At 45.1% G+C, this 25,178-nt stretch overlaps 1 protein-coding gene across 1 annotated transcript in view; it reads right to left on the bottom strand.

Annotated features, from left to right (window-relative positions):
• LOC147734707 (solute carrier family 23 member 1-like) overlaps positions 1-25,178 on the bottom strand; it is a 474,929-nt gene that overhangs the window by 355,044 nt on the left and 94,707 nt on the right. Inside the window, exon 2 of the mRNA XM_086953611.1 lies at positions 9,208-9,375. Within this exon, the coding sequence (XP_086809737.1) occupies positions 9,208-9,375 (168 nt within the window). The remainder of the gene's footprint in view (positions 1-9,207; positions 9,376-25,178) is intronic.

Raw genomic sequence — 25,178 nt, forward strand, 5'->3', positions numbered from 1 at the left:
TCAGACAGGAATTAGTGTACTCGGCCAGACCCTGAAACTCGTTAGTAAACAAGGGTGAAGAAGCCACCTGACACGTAAATGCAGAAACGACAAGAACATCGCGCTCGCCGTGCTGCCTGAGTGAGGGCAACACAAAATGGCGGCGGTTACAAAATGGAGGCTGAGCACAAATGAATTAGCAATTTACAGTACCTCATAGTGGCCTCGCAACTTAAATAGCCACAACTGTTAACCCCCACGCAACTGCAGCTAAAACAGATTGTCCATCAATCTTAGCAGCCACCCTCAAAGGATGGAATTTCAATTTCGAGGACGGTCTTAATTCTGTTAATCAATGTGTATTTAAACCTTCATAAAAGTAGCAGAAATGCAAAGACTTCATCCCTCAACTTGGAACCTTCCGACTTACAGCCCGATTCTGATGCAGTTTGGAAAGCTTCCCAACCGAATGGGTTTGGGAATATTTTCCAATCGAATCGGATCGGGAGAGTCCAACCAACCGAGTACAATGCATCCGGATGCTTCCAGATATGCTTTGGTTGGGCTCCCATTGACTTTAATGGGAGTCTTTGTTCCTACTGAATGCATAGGCTCCCATTGAAGAAAGGGGTGGCTCGGGACAACCGGGCCCCCGGTAACAGGCACCCCCTAGTGCCTACCACACTGTGCATGGCTGGTAAGGGAAGGTCCATGGGTACCCCCATGGGCCCGATTGGGAAGGCTCCATGTGCAGGGGGCTCACTAAGGGTCCCCAAAGTGTGATTCCGACTGCCGATTCAACGTCGGATGGCATGATTCAGAAAGGCTGTCCAAATCCAGCCTTGTACTCAGTCGCTTGGAGGTGTGGGCTGAGAGACGTACAATTCTGCTCCGTACGGCTTGGTCATTCCAAATGCTGCCAGGTTTGGATTGGGATATTCCTAACGCCTAACTCGCATCATACTCGGTCAGTTGGAAACCTTTCTGAGTTGGTTGGAAAGACACATTCCCGATTCGATTTGGACGGAACAAATGCCGTTAGGAGGGCCTTCCTAACCGCATCAGAATCAGGCCCTTAGTCTGCAGATTTCCCACATATGAGATTAAAATAACAGGTGATTTCAGCATTCACAATCTAGACAGCACCACAGAACTGCACAACACTACTAGCTCTTCCTCATTAATAGACTTTTCAGCCTGGCTAGAATCTTATCTCATGAGCTGATGTTTTTATGTCATAAACAAGTCGGCAAACAACTATTAACAGACCTGTATATTCCTTTAGAAGCATGTCCATGCTAGATGCGAGTGCATGGTTGCTGGCTGAATGCAAATCTTACACCGGAATGGAACACAATGAAAGTGATCACTACCCAGCGATTATACAGTCCAACCTGGAACTCCCAACCTGCCAATCATTAAATATATTAGGCAAGCCCATAGGTTTGGAAATAACCTCACTGTTCATATGATTACAGTGGGGAAAGATGCAGCTGGATACATTCAATAGGTGATGAAAGTGCCAACCATGTTTGACAGCTCGGGGAATTTACAACACGATTGGGACCTAATCACTGACTCAGGATCAGATAATGGTGATTACCCTCTGCATCATGAAAGAGATCTGGAAATACGGGTAGATGGACTAAAAGATCCCAAGAAAGTTCCGGAAGAACTGGATGCCAGACATGCGATCTCCAGACTGGGGTCACTACCACCAGGTCCGCCTGTTGTCTCCGCACCTGGATGGAAAGATGCTTGATCATGGTGAATGGGGGAAACTCGTACCCCATCTCGTGATGCCAATCCGGAAGAAAAGCATTGACCGCTGTCCCACCGGGGTCTGGTCTTCAGCAGAAGTATCTGGGTAAGTGGTGATTCAGGCGGTACGCGAAAAGGTCTATAGAGAATGAGCCCCATCTGGACTGAAGTTCCTGGAAGACTGCTGAGTTCAGTTTCCAAAGGCTTCCGTCCTGACGAGGAAGGGAGTACCAATTGGCTACTTGGTCTAATTTCCCCTGGAGGTATCTGCTGTTACAGAAACTTGGTGCTCGAGGCAATAGTCCTAGAAAGTCCTTGCCATGTCCAAGAGAGCTTTCAATCTCATGCCCCTCAAATGGTTGCTATAGTGCACTACTGCAATGCTGTCGATTTTCAGAAGGACGCAGCCTCCCCGGCATCTAACCAGTGGGCGACATTGAGATAGGCGTGGGACGCCAAGGGCGAGAGCCTATATCAGGATCTCCATTGGAGCCAGAGTGGGAAGTTAATCCTGTCTAGGGTAGTAGGTGGTCTAGGAGGAGGTCGGTATCAGTAGGTTGAGGTTTTGAGGGGCCGGATGAGGGCAGCAGTATAGGGTAAGCAGGCAGAGGCTGGAAATAATCTTTAAATGTGCATTTTAATCATGTAAATACGTCCAGGTCAATGCTGGGAGTCTGGTCCCGTTCGCTCTTCTTATCCAGTGTCGGCCCAAGAGGTAACAGGAGCAAGGTCCCCAAAGTGTCTTCCCTCGAAAGTAGGGGTTTAAAGTAGTGGTCCACCGTACTCAATAGTTTCCGCTCATGGGGTGCTACCGCCTGCAACACCGCATGGAGAATAGAGGCATCCATCACCTCACAAAAGTGATCATCGTTGGGGCGGTAGGTCATTCTGTACTCATCCATATATGAATTCTCAACGTCACTCATGTTGCTTACTGAGTACTAAGGGGAATATCTTATTGGGGGCCACCCAATGAAAGTAAAGGGCTCTGGGTTAACCAACCTATATGCGAGGGCAATTGCATTTTGGGGATCTCCCAATTGGATTGTAAAGCATGTGAGGCCAGTGAGGCACAGAGTTATGCCTTTTGGAACTCCACATACACCCAATAATCTGAAGGGTAGAGGGGGTGCCTGGGCCTATGTCCGAGAGAACAAGTGGATGTTTTCCTTTACGTAACGCTCTGTAATGGAGTTCTGAGCATGCTGGTGGTCGGTAGAAGCAATGAGCGAGACGTGCGCCTGCTGATCATGTGGCACCCTCTTGTGGCCGGGGACTACAGGTGTATGTCCCTCACAACCCAGCACCAATTAAATGAGAAAAGAGACAGCAGAGGAGTGACAAGCATTCCCGCGGCACGCTAGAATGAAACTAGCAAGTTAAAAGCAGAAATACTTCACAATGCTGACAATATAGAGTAGAAACACACAATAATGTGGCACAGAGGCTGAAGGTACTTATCTTGGCTGCTGGAGCGGCGAGGAAAGAGGAGGCAGTGAAAGGAACATTGGACTATAATTGGGTCCTTGGTTATTGATTGGACAGTTTATTGTTTGACATTTCCCAAGGTTTCATGATAAATGAAGCCTTGTTATATGGTTCAAAAAATGGCAGTTGAATAATAAAGTGAAGAAAGTTAAGGCATAATCCTCGCCTCTGGTCCTGACATAGAATTGGAATGTACTCATTTATTCTCCCTATTGTCTAGTAAAAAACAGGAAAATCTTTGGCTCTACATTAACACATTAAATACCAAATCTGTTATCAGTTAAATGGTGTTCCAGCAACAAAATGGGTCAAATTTGTACGGAACCTGAATGTAGACCATTCATCCACAGTTTATCATAGTGTACTTGATACGAGGAAGAGATTAGACCTGGAAAGAGGTGTAAACTGGGTTCATGATATTAAATTGTGACTCTGTGTCCAAAGACATTAAGGCCATGAGAACCAGTGGGGCCCCGGGTTCTAACGGGCTCCCTTGTGCATTCTTTAAGTCCGACATAGATTTCTGGCCAGACCCCCCTCACTTCCCTGTACGTAGATTGTTTTCAAAGTGCAAAAGTCTCCCAATCTTGGAAAGGGTCCCATCCTTAATCCAAGTCAGGTGCAATGCCAATCCAGGGAACTAGAGGCTAATTGCGCCAAAGGTAAGCCCGTCTGCGCCCGTCCGCGCCTGGACCGTGCCCAGCGCCAGGACCCCTGGCCCTCGCAGACCCCTGCCCACCCGCCGGACGTACGACGCCGCCACCCTCAACGCACTCAACTCCGGCCGAACCCCTGGATGCTACCGAGCCACCCCGAGACGCACCCACGGACCCTTCACCTGCCAGTCCTGCAAGTTCTCCTGCATCCGGACCTGCACTGCACCAGCGCCCACCAAGCCGAACACCAGCAGCAACCTCCTGAAGTGCATCCTGCTCAACACCCGCTCTGTCCACAGACACGCCGTCCAGCTCTGGAACCTCCTCGACACCACAGCTCCTGACGTTGCCTTCCTCACGGAAACCTGGATGAATGCCTCCTCAGCGCCCGACATCGCCATCGCCATCCCAGAGGGCTACAAGATCATCCGGAGAGACCGCGACAAGCAGACTGGAGGAGGCATCGCCATCATCCACAGGAACAGCATCCGCATCTCGACCAACACCGACGACACCCTGACAACCGCCGAACACCTGCACTTCCAGATCCACACCGACCCCAAGACCACCCTCAGGGGCACCCTGATCTACCGACCCCCGGGACCACGCACTCAATTCAGCGAAGACATCGCTGACTTCATCAGCCCGCACGCCCTCCCCTCCGCTGACTACATCCTCCTCGGGGACATCAACTTCCACCTGGAGAACAACAACGACCGCAACACCACCACCCTGCTTGACAACCTCGCCACCCTCGGACTCAAGCAGCTGGTGACCACCCCCACCCACCTCGCCGGACACACACTCAACGCCGTCTTCTCGTCCAGCAAAGACATCGCCTTCAGCCACGCCACTGGACTCCACTGGACGGACCACAGCTGCATCCACTTCACCTTCAGAAGGACCACGGTCCACCACCACCAGCAACAGGCTGCACGAAGAAGCTGGAACAAGATCACAGCCGACCAACTCACCGCATCCCTAAGCCAGCACCCTCCCGCCAGCTCAGCGAACCCCAGCCAAGCCGCCGACAACCTCACGAAATGGATCTGCACCTGCGCGGACGAACTCGCCCCTCTGAGGACCCCGCCCAGCAGACCCGGAAGCAAGAAGGCCACGAGGTTCACAGACGAACTCAAGAGCTCCAAGAAGAACTGCCGTGCCCTCGAGAAAGCCTGGAGAAAAGACCCTACACCGGACAACATGACTACCCTCAAGCACGCCACCCGAAAGCACCACCAACTGATCCACGCCACCAAGAAAACAGCATTCAAGGACCGGCTGGACAACAACGCACACAACAGCAAGGAACTCTTCAACATCGTGAGAGAGCTCTCAAACCCCAACGCCGGAACCAACGACATCACCCCATCGCAAGACCTCTGCAACTCCCTCGCCTCATACTTCCACAACAAGATCGCTGACATACACAACAGCTTCAGCACACAAACAACGCTCCCCACGACCACACCAACGCCCCCCACCACCACCCTCAACGCCTGGACACCGATCAACCTCGAAGACACCATCAGCACGATGAACTCCATCCACTCCGGATCTCCAACCGACCCCTGCCCTCAACACGTCTTCAACAAGGCCGACGCTGTCATCGCACCCCACCTGCGGGACATCATCAACACCTCCTTCGACACCGCCACCTTCCCTGAGAGCTGGAAGCACGCCGAACCAACGGCGGACCCCACCGAACTCAAGAACTACCGCCCCATCTCGCTCCTCCCGTTTCCAGCCAAAGTCATCGAGAAGACCGTCAACAAGCAACTGGCAGCCTTCCTCGAGATGACTGGATCCCTCGACCCATCTCAGTCAGGCATCCGGGCCAACCACAGCACCGAGACCGCCCTCATCGCTGCCACTGACGACATCCGAACCCTGCTGGACAACGGAGAAACAGCGGCCCTCATCCTCCTGGACCTCTCCGCGGCATTCGACACTGTCTGCCACCGCACCCTAGTGCAGCGCCTCAGCAACGTCGGAATCAAGGAGAAGGCACTGGAATGGATCATCTCCTTCCTCGCCGGAAGGACACAGAGAGTCCGCCTCCCCCCGTTCAGATCAGAAGCCACGGAAGTCATCTGCGGCGTCCCTCAGGGCTCCTCGCTCAGCCCCACCCTCTTCAATGTCTACATGAGCCCCCTTGCGGCCATCGCACGCCAACACAACCTGAACATCATCTCCTACGCCGATGACACCCAGCTGATCCTCTCCCTGACCAACGACCCCGCCACCGCCAGAGCCAACCTACACGAAGGGATGAAAGACGTGGCCGAGTGGATGACGACCAGCCGCCTGAAACTGAACACAGACAAGACGGAAGTCCTCATCCTGGGATCCTCACCCTCCGCCTGGGACGACTCCTGGTGGCCCCCCGCCCTGGGCAATGCACCCAAACCGACAGACCACGCACGCAACCTGGGCTTCATCCTGGACTCCTCCCTCTCCATGACCAGACAAGTCAACGCCGTCTTCTCGTCCTGTTTCAACATCCTGCGCATGCTACGTAAGATCTTCCGGTGGATCCCCACCGAGACCAGGAAGACGGTCACCCAGGCCCTCGTCACCAGCCGTCTGGACTACGGCAACGCCCTCTACGCCGGAACCACCGCCAAGCTCCAGAAGAGACTCCAGCGTATCCAGAACGCCTCGGCGAGACTCATCCTCGACGTCCCCAGACGAAGCCACATCTCCAGACACCTGAGAGACCTGCACTGGCTCCCGATCAACAAAAGAATCACCTTCCGGCTCCTCACCCACGCACACAAAGCCCTACACAACCAAGGCCCGACTTACCTCAACAGCCGCCTCAACTTCTACGCTCCCAAACGCCATCTCCGCTCGACCAGTCACGCCCTCGCCGCCGTCCCCCGCATCCGCAGAGCGACAACAGGAGGAAGGTCCTTCTCCCACCTGGCCGCCACGACTTGGAACTCCCTCCCTCCCGACATACGCCTGACCCAAGACCACCTCTCCTTCAGGAAGAAGCTCAAGACCTGGCTGTTCGAGCAGTGCGGACCCCCCCCCCCCCAAGCGCCTTGAGACCCTCCGGGTGAGTAGTGCGCGGTATAAATGCCTATGATTGATTGATTGATTGATTGATTGCATTACTGGATGTAGAGGCTAAAACATACACTAACATTTGACTCTGTAAACTTGAGACATGAGTGCTCAAAACTAACATCATACCCTTCTACCAAACTAGTTTCAATCAGCATACTTCAAACCATTGAAGACATATTCGCCCTGTCATATCTGGCATACAGTTCTTTCATTCCATCACGGCAGCTGCTGTTTGCATGCTTTGTGAATTATTCCGCTATTTCCGACAGTGTTGACCTCAATCTTCTTTGGGTAGAGCTGTCAGACTGACGCATACCTGCCAGACTGCTTAGAGCTATTATTGCATTGCACTCAGACACATCACTCCGTATCAAGTCTGGCACAGACAACTCAGGGACTCAGTAAATTTTGACCCACAGGGCCTAAAGCAAGGGTGCATTCTGGCTCCTATGTTGTTTAACCTAGGCACCACAGACATAGGTCGCAATGGCAAGCTCAGTCCCATCAAAGATCGGCTCCTTTAGGCTCCCAATGATTCAATTTGTGACCAATCTGCTTATACTAGGTCAAACAAAAATTGGTCTGCACTCTGCAGCATGCTTTCAACAAGCTTAATTTCTACAAACCAGTGAACAAACTGATGGCGAACCCAGATAAAACAAAGGTGATGATTTTCGGCAGGTATAAGAATAAGAGAAACCTAAGATGAAGGCTTGGCAACCAATGGATTACTCAATACAACTACCTTGATGTCTGGTCATGGATACAGGCAAACCGACTCTGCACCTCAAACATATTAGAACTCAGACACATATGCCTTATGCTTATTATATCACCAGCTATGCTCCCAACAGCAGAGGCTATTCTAATGGCCATTCAGGGTTTAGATGGCTCTAACAGGAGAAATGGGCTGGTGCAAGCTGCCTCCTGATGAGAGCCCCGGTGCTTAATTTTTTTTAAATAAATTAACCACTGGGTGCAAGTTCCTGGCCTACTGCTGTAGCTAAGGGGAGTCAAGAGTATTTCTACGGTACGCCAAACCCCTACGTATCTGTACAACTGCATGTTATATCCTTGCAGACAATGGCCAATGATGCGTGCACACATGCAGATAATTATTGCATCATGCCCTTCACAAGGGAGGAGAGACTTTCTCAGGTATACTTCACTGTAAACTACAGGATCTCCTTCAAATGCTGCTGGCAACTGTACGCAAATGAAATTTGCTGGAGATGAGCCATATTGTCCTAGGTGCTGTAGACAGAGAGGGTTTTTCTTCTGGGATGGTCTACCAGTTAGCTTGTTAGCAGTGAAAAGACTCAGATACACAGTGCGTCCTTAAGGCAGTCTTTATTTGAGTATCTTTGTTCATGTAGGCTCTCCAGGATAGATGCAACCAATGCTTAAATTAAGGGGTGACAGAGGTGCACCCATTTTGGGGGGACCAGCACTTATTTTTCCCTCAACAGATTTTGATCCTGAGCAATAGAGAGCAAAAACAAACAGGGTAAAGGAGGATGAAGAGAAATACAGAAAAATAGGGACAAATGGAGAAAGCAGAGATGAAGATGTACCTGCAAGGTAAACTACTGAAGAGGGTCTGGTGGTGGATCAAAGAGGTATGAGGTAGAATCAAGACTATGCAGCCTCGGTATTCAGCAAACCAACCCTTGATACCACTTTCTGCGAGCTTCTGAGTGAGGCTTTGGACCCCTGCTGTTATTCATTTACAAATTAAAACATATTACCACATCTGATAGCATAACATTCCACATTCCTTGATCGACTTGACAAAAACCCAACACACTTATATATCAGAAAATGCAGTTCTTTGAAGTAAATGGAGTGACAGACAGGGACCTGGTTTTCCAGTGGGGAGCAACACAGAACTTAGTCAGTAGGTCCATACAGAATTTCAGCAATGACCAGATATAAACTTTGGGTTATATAACTGAGACCAACATGGCAGGGGAAATCATGACTAGATGCAAACCATTTAAACGCCTCATGCCCAAACTGTTTTCACAAGAACACGCCTGAGATGTACAAGCACCATAGTGACCCATTAGAAACTGAAGGTTCATATTGAAGTTGCACTTCTTGCATATGCAATATGTTTGCCAAGCCACCTTCTATCTCTTATCTTCCCTTAAAACACTGGCACACCTGCAAATACTAAGCTGAAATACATGTCTCATTTTCTTCTGGAACTGGCCCACGTCCTATCATACCCTCTTCCCCACCTTACCTGAATGCCAAGGAAGATGCACAGGTACCATGGTGGTATTTCAGTCACTGTGTATATCATCTTGTTCCCATCAGTGTCATGGTGTGATTCTTTCTCGTCAGTTTCAGCCTCCTCGTTGCAAGCACCACTGTATTCTGTGACTACAAAGTTGTACTCTCCATCTTCAACCTGTGATGTAAAAAAAGGTGAATCAGGGAGGGATGAAACTTGGTAGACTTAATGGATTCCTGAGACCCATTGTTTCTGTAAGAGGAGCAACCAATATAGTAGGGAGTAGGGGTACAAGCCTAGTATTGACAGCATATGAGTACACCTAATATGAGTTCAGAGGGTACCGGGTATATTCAGTCTATAATTCTAGGAAACCTAAGCCCTCTATAGAGAGAACACATTTACTGCAGTTCCAGAAGGCATATAGATCAGACTTCATACATATCCAAACGAATCTTCCACCAAGACTTAATATATTACATCAATGTTTCAAGCATTTGAACTCCCCTGGACTACAAAAGCCACCACAGACACTCCACCATTGATCAACCGTGTTCCTGTGTTACATCCCTGCAGCCAGAGACCACAGAGTCTGACTCTTTCTTTGCCAATAGTACCATAGCCTCTCCAGGTACTGTGGACTGGGGATGAAGCTGTCTGTCAAGTCTCTGAGGCAGTCAAATTAAGTCACTCCTAAGAGTCATTGATACATATATACTTAACGCTATAATGTCTCATATAAGATTGTCTAACATTGTGCTGCAGCTCTACGATAGACCTTTAAACTGCAGCATACCATGGTTTGGATCCTTCTATGTGATAACCCCCTATAATCATAAAGACTCTTACAGCTACCTACCCCGGATGCAAATTAAAAGAATCATTTAATTTAAAGCCTTCTGTTTAATCCACAACTTGTTCTGTGCAATGGTCCAGCATTTCTGACATAAAATGAATCCATAAATAGTTTGCTTGAAGTGTAGGGACAGAAATTCTCGTCTTTTCCTAGATCAGCTCCAGCAGGTTGAAGTACATGCCTTTGTGATGCTTGGTATGCAGCACAACATCTTATATTGTTACATGACGTAACACAATATGACATAAAATAACACAGTACGGCCAGTATCCATATGCCATGCCAGTGAAAAATGAATGTTGCCAATAAAACATGTTATTTGGAATTCATACAAAGGCCAAATTCCATGCAACCCTGGCACAAGCTACACATGTGGATGCTCTAACAGCATCCATTTTAGGGCATCCTCGCTCCTCATCCCTACTTCTCAACCATCATCCCTACTTCTCTTCCAGCATCCATAAATTTCATCCTCACCCAGGGCTTCTCCTCCCTACTTCTCATCCGTCATCACTACTTCTCATCTGTCATCCCTGCTTCTCTTACATCATCTCAACTTCTCTTCTCATCCCTATTTCTCATCCATCATCCTTACTTCTCATCCTTAATCCTTACTTGTCATCCATCATCCTTGCTTCTTATTACTACTTCTAATCAATTGTGCCTACTTGTCATCCCCGCTAATCATCCATCATCCCTACTTCTCATCCCTGCTTCCCATTCATTACCCCTACTTCTCATCCATCTTCTCTAGTTTTCATCCATCATTTTTGCTACACATCTCTTCTTCTCATCCTTCATCTCTACTTCTCATCCATCATCCCTACTTCTCTTCAATCACCCCTACTTCTCTTGCATAAACCCTACTTCACATGCCTCATCCCTACTTCTAATCCATAATCCCTACTTCTCATCCATCACACATCATCCCAACTTCTCATCCATCATCCCTATGTCTCATCCCTACTTCTCATCGTCTTTCTTCTCATGCATAATCTGTGATTCCTACTTCTCACATATCATTCATCATACCTACTTCTCATCTATCATTCCTATTTCTCATCCATCTTCCTCAATACTCATCCATCATCCATACATCTCATGCCTACTACGCATACATCATCCCTATTTCTTATCCCTACTTCTCATGAATCATCCATCATCCCTACTTCACATCCCTACTTGTAATACTTCATCCCAACTTCTCATTCTTCAGTCATACCAACACACTTTCAGTGTTGAGAATACACCTTCACACTGATTGAGTGGCAACTGCTAATCAGTGTTATGGGCGATGGCTGCATTCACTTTGTCTAGCCACTGATAAAACAGCATTCTAACTGCAAACTGTGCAGTTTGCTTTCAGTGAATCAAAGGCTGTACATCATTTCATTTTATTTGAGTGCTTTCTTTTTACACAGACCAAATCAGAGAGCTCTGATGGTTTGATAGAGTCAAATGTCCTCAGGATGGTCGATAAATCAACACCTGGGTACAGGGGTATATACAGGTCATCAGAAACATTGTCTGGTTCCGGTTTAATATTGTAACAAAGTGTTTAAAATAAAATAATGGATACAGGGTAATATGGTTCAACATAAATCTTTTCTGGTTTCAGTTGTATTTGTAACAAAGAAAATGTGTCAGTCTGAGGCTGCCTTTAGCTCTGAAAGCTTTGTGTTTTTTTCTTTCCTTGCAATTTGCAGATTTTAGGGCCTGGGCATCAGTTGTGTAGGATTCTAGGAAGAGCAAGGCCTTGACAGAGCTGTTAGTATCAAACTGAAACCAGAAAATGTTTTTGAATTGCATCACCCTCTCCAACTGTTAATTTAAGGCTCTGTGTATGTGTCACCGTATTATTGTCGGCAAAGCACCGAGGCCGCTACAGAGCCTTATTACCCAGTACAGGCCAGCCCGATCACTTAGATCCTCTGGTTGTAGCCTATTAGCGATCCCCAAAATTAAAAAGGCCCGTATGGGGGGCAGGTCCTTCTGGCTCCTTGCAGCAAGGAGTTGGAATAAACTCCCGCTGGAGCTCCGCCTGGAGCCATCAGAGACAAGGTTCAGGGGAAAGCTCAAGACCCATCTGTTTGTGCAGTAGCTAAGTTGCAGTGAGCAGAGTTGAGGGCATGCTGTTTCCACTTACTACAGCGTGGTAACACGCTGGTGTGCGTAACCAGGCCCTTTATAAGCTTCCCTATTATTATTATTATTTGGCTCAGGTAGGAGGCCCTTTGTCTTTCCCCAAACTATCAGTGCTTTCCACAGAGGCCTGTGTAAACAGAAAATCACTCACTTAAAAAAAATGAAATACTGCGCAGACTTAGATCTACTAGAAGCAAACACTACTTGTATTTCCCCTTGTCTGTCAACAACCAGCATGTGCAAGGAGAAGGGTATTTTTTTCACTGGCTAGACAAATAAAATACAGCCCTCTTTCTTAACTGTGATTGGCTGTTGCCAATCAATGAGTATGAAGGCCTGTTTCTCCACATTGAAAGTGTGTTGTTATGATTGAGGAACGAGAAATGTAAAGTAGGGATGATGAATGAGGAGTAGAAATAAGAAGTAGGGATGATGATAAGAAGTAAGGATGATGGATGAGAAGGAGGGGTGATGGATGCGAAGTGGGAAGTAGGGCTGCTGATGTTGGGTGAGAAATAGGGATGAGAATTAGGGATGATGGATGAGAAGTAGAGATGATGAATACAAAGATAGGATGATGTATGAGAAGTAGGAATGAGAAGCACGGATGATGGATGAGAAGCTTGGATGAGAAGTAGGGATGACGGATGAGAATTCGAAGTGTGAAGTAACGATAATGGATGAAAGTAGGGATGAGAAGCAGGGCTGCGGGATGAGAATTAGGGATGATGGAAGAGAAGCAGGCATTCTGGATGAGAAGTAAGGATGATGGATGAGAAGTAGGGATGAGAAGTAAAAATTATGGATGAGAAGTAGGGATGAGAAATAGGGCTGATGGATAAGAAGTCAGAACAGTGGATGAGAAGTAGGGATGAGAAACAGGGATGAGGGATGGGAAGTAGGGATGATGGAAGAAAAGTAAGGGTGATGGATAGAAGTTAGGGATGAAAAGTAGCAATGCTGGATGAGTAGTAGGGATGAGAAGCAGAGGTGAGGAATGAGAAGTAGGGATAATGGAAGAGATGTAAGGACAATGGATGAGAAGTTGGGATGAGCAACAGGATGATGGATGAGAGGTAAAGATAATGGAAGGGAAGTAGGGAGGGTGGATGAGATGTAGGGATGATGGATACAAATTAGGGATGATGAAAAAGGAGGATTGATTGATTAGCAGTAGCAATGAGTAGTAGAGATGTTGGAAGAAAAGTAGGGAGGATGGATGAGAAGTAGGGATGAGGGATGGGAAGTAGCGATGATGGAAAAGAAGAAGGGATGATGGAATACCAGTAGGGATGAGTACTAGAGATGATGGAAGAGAAGTAGGGATGACGGATGAGAATATCCTAAAATGGGTGCTGTATAGGACCTTGTTTAGAGTTTGGCAGGTATGGTTAATCCACCCAAAAGTGGAGAATTTCCTGTCCGCTGTATTAGGTATGCATTTATATCAGGGGGACTTTCAATAGAGAGGACCGATCATCTGCCACTTTATGGCGGATTTCCTGATGTGCCACGCTCTAAATAAGGCCCCACACTTTATAACTAATACATGTGAAAGAGCTGCATGGCATACAAAAGGGCATACAAATGGCAATACAGTCCCATACAAATAGCTGCAAACATAGCATATAGGCAGGACCGAAAGAGTTAGTTTTACCTCGGGCTTTGCATCGCTCAAGTCAGGACCCCTAACCACACTCCACAATAGTAATAAATAGCCTATGACACCCTTCACATCTGCATATTTATTATAAATCGATGGATACATACATCATTTTTTAAAAGTTAGAGGGGTGCTCAGAGGGACCTGTGTGTCAATAGAAGCTATAGCAGAAAAACTATAAAGGCAAAAGGTAGTCACTTAAACTTCTCCACAAGCCCTCCATACTCCTGTAACCTTAACTTGCATCCACCGTTTCTTGTGGATGCCGGGTCTGGTGACTTAGTGGATTAATGTGTCCACTGTAGAGGCCTGTGTTTGCCTCATGGGCACAAGTTTAACTCAAAGTGGGTTCATTCAGCCTTTCATCCTTCTGAGGTCGATAAAATAAGTACCATTGAATTGGATAGCAATAAACATCTTGGTGAATGTGCGCTCTACAAAAAAACACGTTCTGTTAGGTGAGGTATGGATGAGAAGCAGATTGAGTATATTGATAATTATGTGATTACTTGATTGATTATGTGGCTGAAATAATTGGTTTATTACTTGAGAGGGGAGAGAGCGCAATCAAATAATATACACAATCTTTTTCAGGGCGAATCACAAACATCACTAAATAAACATGTGATTAACCCCCTGCTAGCTTGGTACAAAATTAGTCAGGCTTATTTTAGAGGCCATAGGTAAAGTATTTATGCAGTACTCAAACAGTAATAAAGTCAAAACAACATAAGAAAAATCCCAAATTAATTTAATAAAATACAGTACATATTTATAAGTAAAATTATGCCTAAATGATAAAAATATAATGAGTAGAACCTGGATTTATGAATTTTTAAAGCTTCAGGTGAAAATAGCGCCATCAGCAAAAATCGCCAATCACACTTATCTGGTTGTGCTGGACAAGGTCAAAGTCATGAGTTCAAGCTGACAGCGATACAGCGTGGGTCAGATACAGGGCCCAAGTTCTTCCAGGTGAAGAGTTTACCTTCTACTTAGTCCAGTTGTATGCAAGGGGCTTCAGCTAGAGCTTCGCATTGGTGAGGACCACAAGAAGATGGCATGAAGAGAAGGTCACCTTGTGAGCTTCGCACTGACAAGAGACACAGGTGGTTGCAGTTGATGCGAAGAGAAGGTTGCAGTCAGAGCTTTACCTTGATGGGAGATGTGGGCTGTGGTTACTGACTTGAAGAGTCCCCTTGCAGTCATGAAGAGCTCAAAATATCTGGATTTTCACCTGTAGTTCAGTGTTTGCAGGTTTTGAGGAGTACACGCGGAAGCCAGCCAAGAGTCCATGGCACCTCTTGGGGATCAGGACTCACTCCAGCAGAGGCCAGCAGCAGGGCTCAGGCAGGTCCAGTTGGTGCCCCTTTGCTGATGTTTATGACTCTGAAAGTGCACTGGAGCCTGCTAAGCCGGCCCCTGTGCCAGTGCTTTCTCCCTAAAACTAGTATTCAGACAGAATATTGAGTTGGGAATGTCGACTTACACAAAAATTGAGTTGTAAATATAATTTTTAATCATTTTTAACCCAGTGAGGTGTGAGGACTCGGGTCCTGCTCATTTCAAATAAACCCCCCAACTTCTAGCACACCGTACATACACTGGTTATATACAACATCATAACAAGTCAGGTATCTGCACCATCTGGATCAGATCCATCCTGTGTGGGCTCCTCAAGTTCCAGTCCCTCTCTATATTTACACCATGGTGACCATATTTTCTCCCACTTTTTAACACACCCCCTGCTTCTATATATCATTTTTCGGCTCTTTGGCACCAATCAAGGTCGCGTTCCCACTCTTGCAGAGATGGAGGCGAGGGTGTCCCCCATCTCCTTGCATTGTTCAATTTGGCAATCCCTGCTGCAAGAGCGAGCCATATTCCCGTACACCTAGGCCAATCCAGATCACCTGTAACCATCAATAGAAGCCATTTGGCATTCATAGGGACTGTCACTCCAGAGACTCTAGACATTATGTTGTTGACTCCTTGCCAATATCTTGCTATCACCAACATTCCCATAAAATGTGAAAAAGTTACTCTCCTTCTGGCATCCTCTGACACAAAGTGCTATGTGCACCCTGCCCCAGGTATGTAAAAGCATGCGCGGGTAGTAGGTACTATGTAGTATTTTAAGTTGTACCAATCTGAACCTCATCCGAACTGCAATTTCTCTAGGGCTCTTTATTGCCTCCTGCCAGTCTGCATCATCCAGGTTTCCTAGATCGTCTATCCATATTGATCGCAAGGTCACCAATGGGTCTGGAATGTTATTAATTAGCTTAAGGCATATTGTGGAGAATGTTTTTTTGGGAGTAGGGTTGAGGAGCAGTCTGTTCTCAAGAGGTGAATAGTATGGTAAGGCCCTGTTGGACGTAGCCCCGCAGGGCATGCGCCAGTCTGAGATGGTGATATCTTTGCGTGTCGTGTAAGGCATAGTCCTGCAGCAAGCCTTCAAATGCAAGTGGAGCCTCCCCTCTCCAGATATCACCCAGATGTTCGATGCCTATCAATTTCCAGTGTCCAAAGCCCTTAAAGGTCACCGTATCTCTCAGGAGATTCCCCTCCCACAGTGGGGCCCAACTGGTTAACTTCCCAGCCCAGCCCAGCATTGGCCTCTCTCCAGCACTCCACATCCACTCATGTGTGCTCTGGGCACTCCAGACGCCTCCTTCCTGAGTACAAGAGTTGCACCCATTGGCCCTTGGGCATCGTAGCTCTATCTACTCTATACGCAGGTTCATTGTGTTCAGCATACGCACAATCATTTATGACCAGCAGCTGCGAGGCCCAATAGTACAGCCTAATATCTGGGACTTCCAATCCCCCAACGTACACCCCCTGTTGCAGTTTGTGTAACGCTATCCTTGGGTGCCTCCCTGCCACAGCAGTATTCAGACCTCATGAGATATTCTTTTAAAGATTGTTGGGGCACTCGGTAGGGGGTGTTTTGGAGAGCGTAAAGGAGACGCTGCAGGGCCATCATTGTGAACAGGGCCCCTCTGCCCATTAGAGACAGCGGGAGGGTGCGCCAATGCTGTATGTCAGCACAGAGGCGTTCCATCTGGGGCTCAAGGTTGCTCCGCATAAAAGCCTCGGAATTCTGTGCAATGTGTATGTCTGAATATTTAAACCCCTCTCTCACCACTGGGGCCTCACATCCCGCCGCTACCCTGCGGGGTGGGGCCCCAAAAGCAGAAACACCATCGATTTAGACCAATTAATGTTGTAGCCGGAGTAGCTTCCGAAGAGCTAAAAGATTTGCTCATATTACTCGATGGCGAGAGTGGGGCACTCTCGACATCGAGTAATATTGCCTTGCCAGGTAGAGGAGGATATCGTCTACATAGAGCGAAATATTCTCCTCTCATCCTCCCGGGGTCCCTATTCCCCAATTCATCTGATTTCTTCAGACCCAATGCACCAATGGCTAGAGTGCGAGGGCAAATAGCAATATGGATAGAGGGCAGCCCTGTCTGGTACCTCTTTACAGCTGGAACGATCTGGACGTCATCTCATTGACTCACACCTGGGCCCTAAGACTAGTACAATAGCCTCACCCACACACAGAACTTGGGGCCAAAACCCATTTTTCAAAGTACCATTAATAAATAAGGCCATTCTATATTGTCAAACGCATTGGCATCAAATGACACGAGGTGACATAATTAACATGAAAGGGTATTACATTCACCAAAAGGAGAAATCCTACGGAATGCATGACAGACAAGAGAAATTTGTGAAATACAACAATGAATGTGTTGTATTAAAAATAGCAATCTCGTAAGAACGGAACGCATACCTGACATACATGAGGCTGTGTGGCCACAGAAGGAGAGACCATCATGGGTTTTCACGGTGGTGACTCGTGATGCCAGATGTGCTGTGTGGGCCAGTGCCCGGTGCAGATCATGTAAATACAAAGGTCTGGCACAACCTTTTTGAAGCCCAAGAATGTAATCCAAGCTCGAAAAATGTGAAAATAACAGGCAAGTGCCCATGTGGTCCTGTGTGGGTAAAGTGACCGTGGTCTGCCATGACTAAAATAACCCAGTTAACGGGCTTGCGTCCAAATGTCTCACGCAACTCATGCTCTCAGTGCCCATCAGTCAGCAGTGATTGGTGAATGTAATACCATTTCATGTTAATAATGTCACCTTGTGTCATTTGATGCCAATCATTTGTACTCGTCTGAGAACACATGGAGGCACAGCCACTCATGGTTACTCTTCGAACATGTCTGCCACATTTGCACTTTATGTTCTGACTGTTACGTCTGCTACCGATGTCCCTCTTCCATGTTCACAGCTGGATGCTTTAACAGTCATATATTTGTGCATAATATTTCACGTGAACAAGGCTTCGCAGTAAGCCGAAACGCGTAGTGAATAAACACCCTTGAAACCTTGAATTATCGCGGAGTCTGTTTTACTGAGAGCGCACGTTATAGACAGTGTTTGTTGGATTAATTAACCGTCGCACTCCGCCGGCGTGCGTGCCACTTCCCTTAGCAGTCAGAAGGAGCATTTTCCTGCAAAAACACACACACACATATATATATATATATATATATATATATATATATATATATATATATATATATATATATATATATATATATATATATATATATTCACTGAAAAAACCGCAGGTTTCAGGGCTGTTATGGTTAGCTGGATATTTCACTCATACAAAACCATTGAAATTCCACAGTTATAGTTAGTTGTACTAACTGTAACTCTCGCACCCGCAATCCACTGGTGATGATGTCACATATTACATCATTCATGACATGGTCAGTGACATCACTGATGACATCTCAAATGACATCAGTGAATGTGGTTTGGTTTGTTATTTAAATATGTATTATATATACACCAATCTGCAATAAAGAATCAGTGGATATATAAATATCTGGATAGAGGATTTCATAGCAGTGTGATTGATTGTTTGCTTGAGTAATTTATAACGTCTCACTAAATATATTGGATAGTGACTAAACTGTGTGAATATCTGTTTTACTTGGTCAGTTATTGTGTAAACTGCTGCACCAGTTGGTTACTAGCTATGAGAAATTCTATATTAGCTATTGATTAGTTAACTGATTATTTGTATGGCAGAGTGAATGTGTGTGTGGTTCGGTGGGGGGGGGCTGACTGCCCAAAGATGTGTGAATAGTTGATTCAGTAGGTATATAAAGTTAAGACTACATGTTATAACAGTTGTTTGGATGACTAAATATCTTTTTGGATATGGTGATCAGCAAATATATCTTTCAATGGTACATGTCCAACAAACTAGAAAAATAAAATGCAGTGTATGTGACATTTGTTGTATATAAATAAGTAGTTCAACAAAAAATGGTTCTGTTGGGTAAGACAGGTTATTTGTACAATGCTCATAAATGCAAGTAAGCACAAATCAGCTCTCTGATACAAGGAATAGTGTTTAGTGAGATATCAATTGCTCAAAACACGGAGGAACGCAGTTATCTGTTCAAAAGTCTTATATTATACACATTAATACATGTTAGCTTCTTTACAAAACTGAATTACTTCATTCGTAAATTAATTCATCAATACATAGCAAGACCGTGATAAACAATTTTGTGACTTTTTGTGAATGAGTGCTCAGTGAACAGAATAATATGTACAGTGCGGTAAATAAATCTATACAGATGTATATACAGGTAGGATTGGGGCTTGGTCAGATGATGGTTTGTTCTCAACCAAGGATTCCTTTAGTTACTGTGGGAATCCTGGTGATTCTGAACCTATGGATTCGTCGACGTTCCCCTCTGTCTTGAGAAAGACCCGCCGTGACCACCTACAGGGTCGAAACGTCGACGAATCCATAGGTTCAGAATCACTAGGATTCCCACAGTAACTAAAGGACCCATTATTCCGCAACTTTCTTTCCGCATACCATCACTCCGTCTACTTTCATTACGAATGTACCATGACTCCGCAATGCCATTATAACGCATGGCATTACATTTGATATGCTTTTACCATGCATACATTTACAACAAAATTCGTTGTAAATGCATGAATGGTAAAAACATGTTTTTTTTTAATGTTTGGATAAGGTAAGTATGGGTATAGGGGTATATCTTTTGGGGGGTACTGAGGTATATGTTTTGGGGTGTTTGGGTATTTTCAGGGTTCAGATATAGTTTTGGGTTATGGGGTACAGGGGTAGTTTTAGGGTTTAGGGTTAGGTATGGGTTTTGGGGTACAGGGGTATTTTTAGGGTTCAGGGCTAGGTTTGGTTTTTTGGGGTATAGGGATATTTTTAGGGTTTAGGGATAGGTTTGGGTTTTGGGGAACAGGGTATATTTATAGGGTTAAGATGGGTTAGTGTTCAAGGGTGAAAGGGTATTTTATGAAGTAAGGGTGGGTTATGATTATGGGGTGCAGGGGTATTTAAAGGGAGCAGGGTGGACACCCGGAGCTGGAATGTACAGAACCTGGGAAGAAAAAACAATGAAATATTGGGCACAACGCTCGCTTATTTTTCCCGTAATTCAGCGCCCCACACACGCCCACACCCCCAGCACATGCCCACAGCTCTCAATATGAGACATGGCATGAAGGGCGGAACGTACCACACGCCCCCAGCGTTTGTCACGCCCCAGCACACGCCCACAGCACAACACAGACACGCCCACAAGGGACTACTTTACTGGTGCGGTTTTTTACCTTTTAAATGTATATGGTGGGCGTCTGCATAGCCCATGTCCTTCTGCTGCAACTGCCCTTTCCAACGCTGTATTGGGTGTTGTGATTGGTGCTGTGGTTCCTGAGATTACCCGCCTCAAAGGTTTGGACTCTCTCTTTATTATATTAGTATGGATAAGTACATTTGATAGTTTTATATTGAATATTGACAACATGTATGAGTGAATCTATAGGTAAGTGATTAGATGTGTGTGTGTAGATCTAGGAATCACTGAGTGGGTTTTTAGAAACTTGTATTGCTGTGTCAATGGATTCAGTGAGTGATGAAAGGTTATACTAGTGTATGATGAGGTGTATTTGATTGTCACGCGGATGATGTCATCAGTGATGTCATTTGAGATGTTATCATTGATGTCACTGACCATATTATGTGACATCATCACCAATGGATTGCGGGCGCGAGAGTTATAGTTAGTTGTACTGAGGAATTTCAATGGTTTTGTATGAGTGAAATATTCAGCTAACTATAACACCCCTGAAATCTATGTTTTCTTCTGTGAATTTCTAAGGTTTTTTAAATGATAATTCCTAACTATAACTTGCTTGAAACCTATGGTCTTTTCAGTGAATTCCAAAGGTTTTTTAAATGATAGTTCCTAACTATAACCTACCTGAAACCTATGGTTTTTTCAGTGAATTGCAAAGGTTTTTTAAATGACAATTCCTAATTATAGTTCCACTTACCACTAACAAATTAACATTAACATTTAACTAGTGTAAGGACGTCAACTATGTACTGCGTGAATTACATCCAACTCACACCCATATTTAAAGAGCAATATGTGATAGAGGTACTCATTTTACACTTTCGACACCCAACAAAATCACAATACCCAGCGCCACTACCACTACAACCACCCCTCCTGACCCCTCCCTCTCTACTCCCTCAGAGGCAGCGCAAAACAGGTCAACGGACCTTCCCAAAATAAAAAATCCCCTCAACAGCACACTAGCTCAATGATCAGAGATGTGGCAACAAACTATGTATAAGGGAAGGAACTCGCACATCAATAATAATTTACACATTGCCAAGACTACCGGTGAAATGCTATACACATCTCACTATAGAAACCCAAAACTTTTCTGTGTGTAGATATACCATTGATACATGTGTACTGCACAGTGGATGCAACCATATTATCTCAGACTCTGGGGAATATCTCGGTCAGGTTGCTGTGTTGTCTCCCCCCCTTGAAGCAGAACTGAAGTGGGCTGATCCAACGTATGCAAGGTAAGTGTATTAATAATTAGCCTACGCCTTGGGCGTGGTTTACTTCTGCAAAGAGAAAAGACTCACAGTGAAAGTCCTCACCCTGCCATGTCGCTGCCACCATGACCACGTGCCTCCTCGATACAGGCCGATTGTGAACTCAGCGCCACAGCACCGCAGACTTATGTCTGTATCGACTACTGCCTTCGATCTACACTGAGGACAGCAGGGTTCACAACTTGAATTCAGCTTTGGATCTACACTACGCACAGCATTGAAGCTATCCTTCATTTATGTAAGGCAGAGACAATTCTAGTCTATGTCCTCAGACTTTGTTAAAATAAGTGATACAACTTTGTTGTCTGTGCCTGTGCTGAGTACTTCCTTCGACCTACAGTGCGGTCAGTAGAGTTCACAACTTGATACCAGTAGTTCTTAAGCACTACAGAAAACATTGAATTCAGACTCGATTTATTTAAAGCAAAGACCATTGTACTATGTCTTCAGATTTTGTTAACTCCATGGCTGCAAAGGGTTTTCCCCCCCCGGTGCTGGGATCCCACATTTACCATTGTTCATGACGAGCTCAGCTCGTTATGAGTGTATGGAGGTGTACATCATGACGAGCTGAGCTCGTCATGAGCGTCCAAGGGGTTAAAGTATGAACATCAGGAAATTCAGCCTTAATTTATTTAATGCAGAGACAATTCTAGTGTATGTCTTCAGATTTTGTTTAAATAATTGACAAAGAATTCCTCCATGTCTGTGTCTACTACTGCCTTCGATCTACACTGCGGACAGCAAGGTTCACAACTTGAATTCAGCTTTTTATGTACACTAAGGACAGCATTGAAGTTAGCCTTGATTTATATAAGGCAGAGACAATTTTGTTAAATGATGCAACAAAAAATATTTTTCAATGTCTGTACTGAGTACTGCCTTCAAATGTACACTGCGTTCAACAGAGTTCACTACTTGATACCAGAAGCGCATCAGCACTACAGACAACATTAAATTCATTCTCGATTTATTTAAGGCAGAGACAATTGTACTGTGTCCTCAGATTTTGTTAACTGTGACAAAATAGCATTCATCGATGTTTGTGTTGACTACTGCCTTCGATCTACACTGGGGACAGCAGGGTTCACAACTTCAATTCAGCTTTCCATCTACACTACGGACAGCATTCAAGTTATCCTTGATTTATGTAAGGCAAAGACTATTTTGTTAAAGGATTCCACAAAAACCATTCCTCAATGACTGTACTGAGTTCTGTTTTCAAATGTACACTACAATCAAACAAGTTTACCACTTGATACCAGGGATGCAAAAGCACTACAGACAACATAAAATGTAGTCTTGATTTATTTAAGGCAGAAAAATAATACTGTGTCCTCAGATTTTCTTAAAGTATGTGACAAAAAAAGCATTCCACGATGTCTGTGTCAACTTCTGCCTTCGATGTACTCTGCGGACAGCAGGGTTCACAACATGAAGTCAACTTTGCATGTATACTACGGACAGTAAGGAATTCAACCTTGATTAACTTAATGCAGAGACAATTGTACTGTATGTGTTCTGATTTTGTTATAATAAGTGACAAAAATCATTCGTTGATATCTCTGATGACTACTGCCTTCGATTTACAGTGCGGACAGCAGGGTTCACATCTTGAATTCAGCTTTGAATCTATACTACGAACAGCATGACATTTAACCTTGTTTTTTTTAAAGGTAGAGTTAATTGTACTTTATGTCCTCAGATTTTGTTAAAAGATAAGACAAAAAAGAATTCTTGATGTCAGTGATGACTACTGCCTTCGATCTACATTGTGAGGACTCACCATTCAGATATAATGACGATTGTACATGAGCATTCCAGTAGACAAGAGACATTATACCACTGCCACCCCCCAAACCACGAATCATCACAAGGTACGCACCCACTGAGTTCTTTCGGTACCCTAACTCACTGCACCACAAGTCATTTCCCCGTAGCCTTATTAAAGCAGAATTCACTAGGTAAAAAATATTGCTCCCAATACAGTCCCCCTGTATTATGCATTATCGCAGGATACATACAAACTCAGCGCTAAAGATACTACTAACTCAGTGCACCATAAATCATCAGAAAGAGGAGTGAACAGTTTTATGTCAGAAATGGCGCATACTATCACTTTTAAGTGGAATTCATGCAGAATCCAATCGACAAAAGACATTAGTCAAATTACTGTGCCCCTCTCCCCCCAGACCACACATCATCGCAGGATATGTACACGCTAAGGACCAAAGGTACTAGTAACTCAGTGCACCAAAAATGATTATCACATGGCCTTACTAAAGCAGCATTCACAACACAAAAAAGCATTACTATCAGTACGGCCTGCCTGGACCACGCATCATCGAAGGCTCCACAGAACCTTGTTGTTTTTGATACCACTAACTCGGTGCAAACCAAAATAAGTATAACACCTATCAAACCTACACAAAATCCCTTTATTATGCTTCCTTCAAAAACTTCTTTTATATCACTTATAGATTTAGTTGAATAATAAGATTTACGCTACATACATGTTATATCTTTCATTTCAATCATGATTGCAGATAATGCCGTCCACCCTAAGATCTACTCTGCGGACAGCAGGGTTTACAACTTGAATTCAGCTTTGGATCTACTCTACAGACAGTAGAGAAGTTAGCCTTGATTTATTTAAGGGACAGACAAAAATACTCCTGTGACACTGCTAGTATGCGCAAGCCCCTTTAATCCCTACATCGTGTGAACTATGTTTACAAAAAATGTAGGATACAGCGCCAAAATGTACCGCCAGCACCAGAAATACCAAGTACCTTTAGGGTATCACCGTCAACATCGCCACCAGACATACGTCCCCATTTTGAGAAAGATAGAATGCACTGCGTGAAATGCAATTGTTTAATTTATTATGGGGAGCAGTCAGTAGATCTAGTTTGCAGAGCAATTGATAACCATTGATGGTAGTTTTTTTTTAACCTCAAAGTTCATGCAGACCAGTATGCAACACTCAATATTTTGAGTGCAGACCACTAGAACCACGCATTATCACAGGGTAAGCACACGCTGAGCACCACACGAACCACTAACTCAGTGCTCTATAAATAATTGCCAGATGGCCTTAATAAGACAAAATTCAGTTGCCAAAAGACATTTTTACCAGTGCGTTCTGCTTGGACCACACATCATCTCAGGCTCTAGACAAACCACCCCTACCTCAGCGTACCACAACTCATAACCCCTTTACAATAGAATCTTCAGTGTATTATTTCACATATAATGCTCCTACCTTCGTACGGCAGAATTTATAAACCGTTTATGATTGAATAT

The sequence above is a fragment of the Lissotriton vulgaris genome, chromosome 1_2, assembly GCF_964263255.1.
Source record: "Lissotriton vulgaris chromosome 1_2, aLisVul1.2, whole genome shotgun sequence".
NCBI classification, from domain to species: Eukaryota; Metazoa; Chordata; class Amphibia; order Caudata; family Salamandridae; genus Lissotriton; species Lissotriton vulgaris.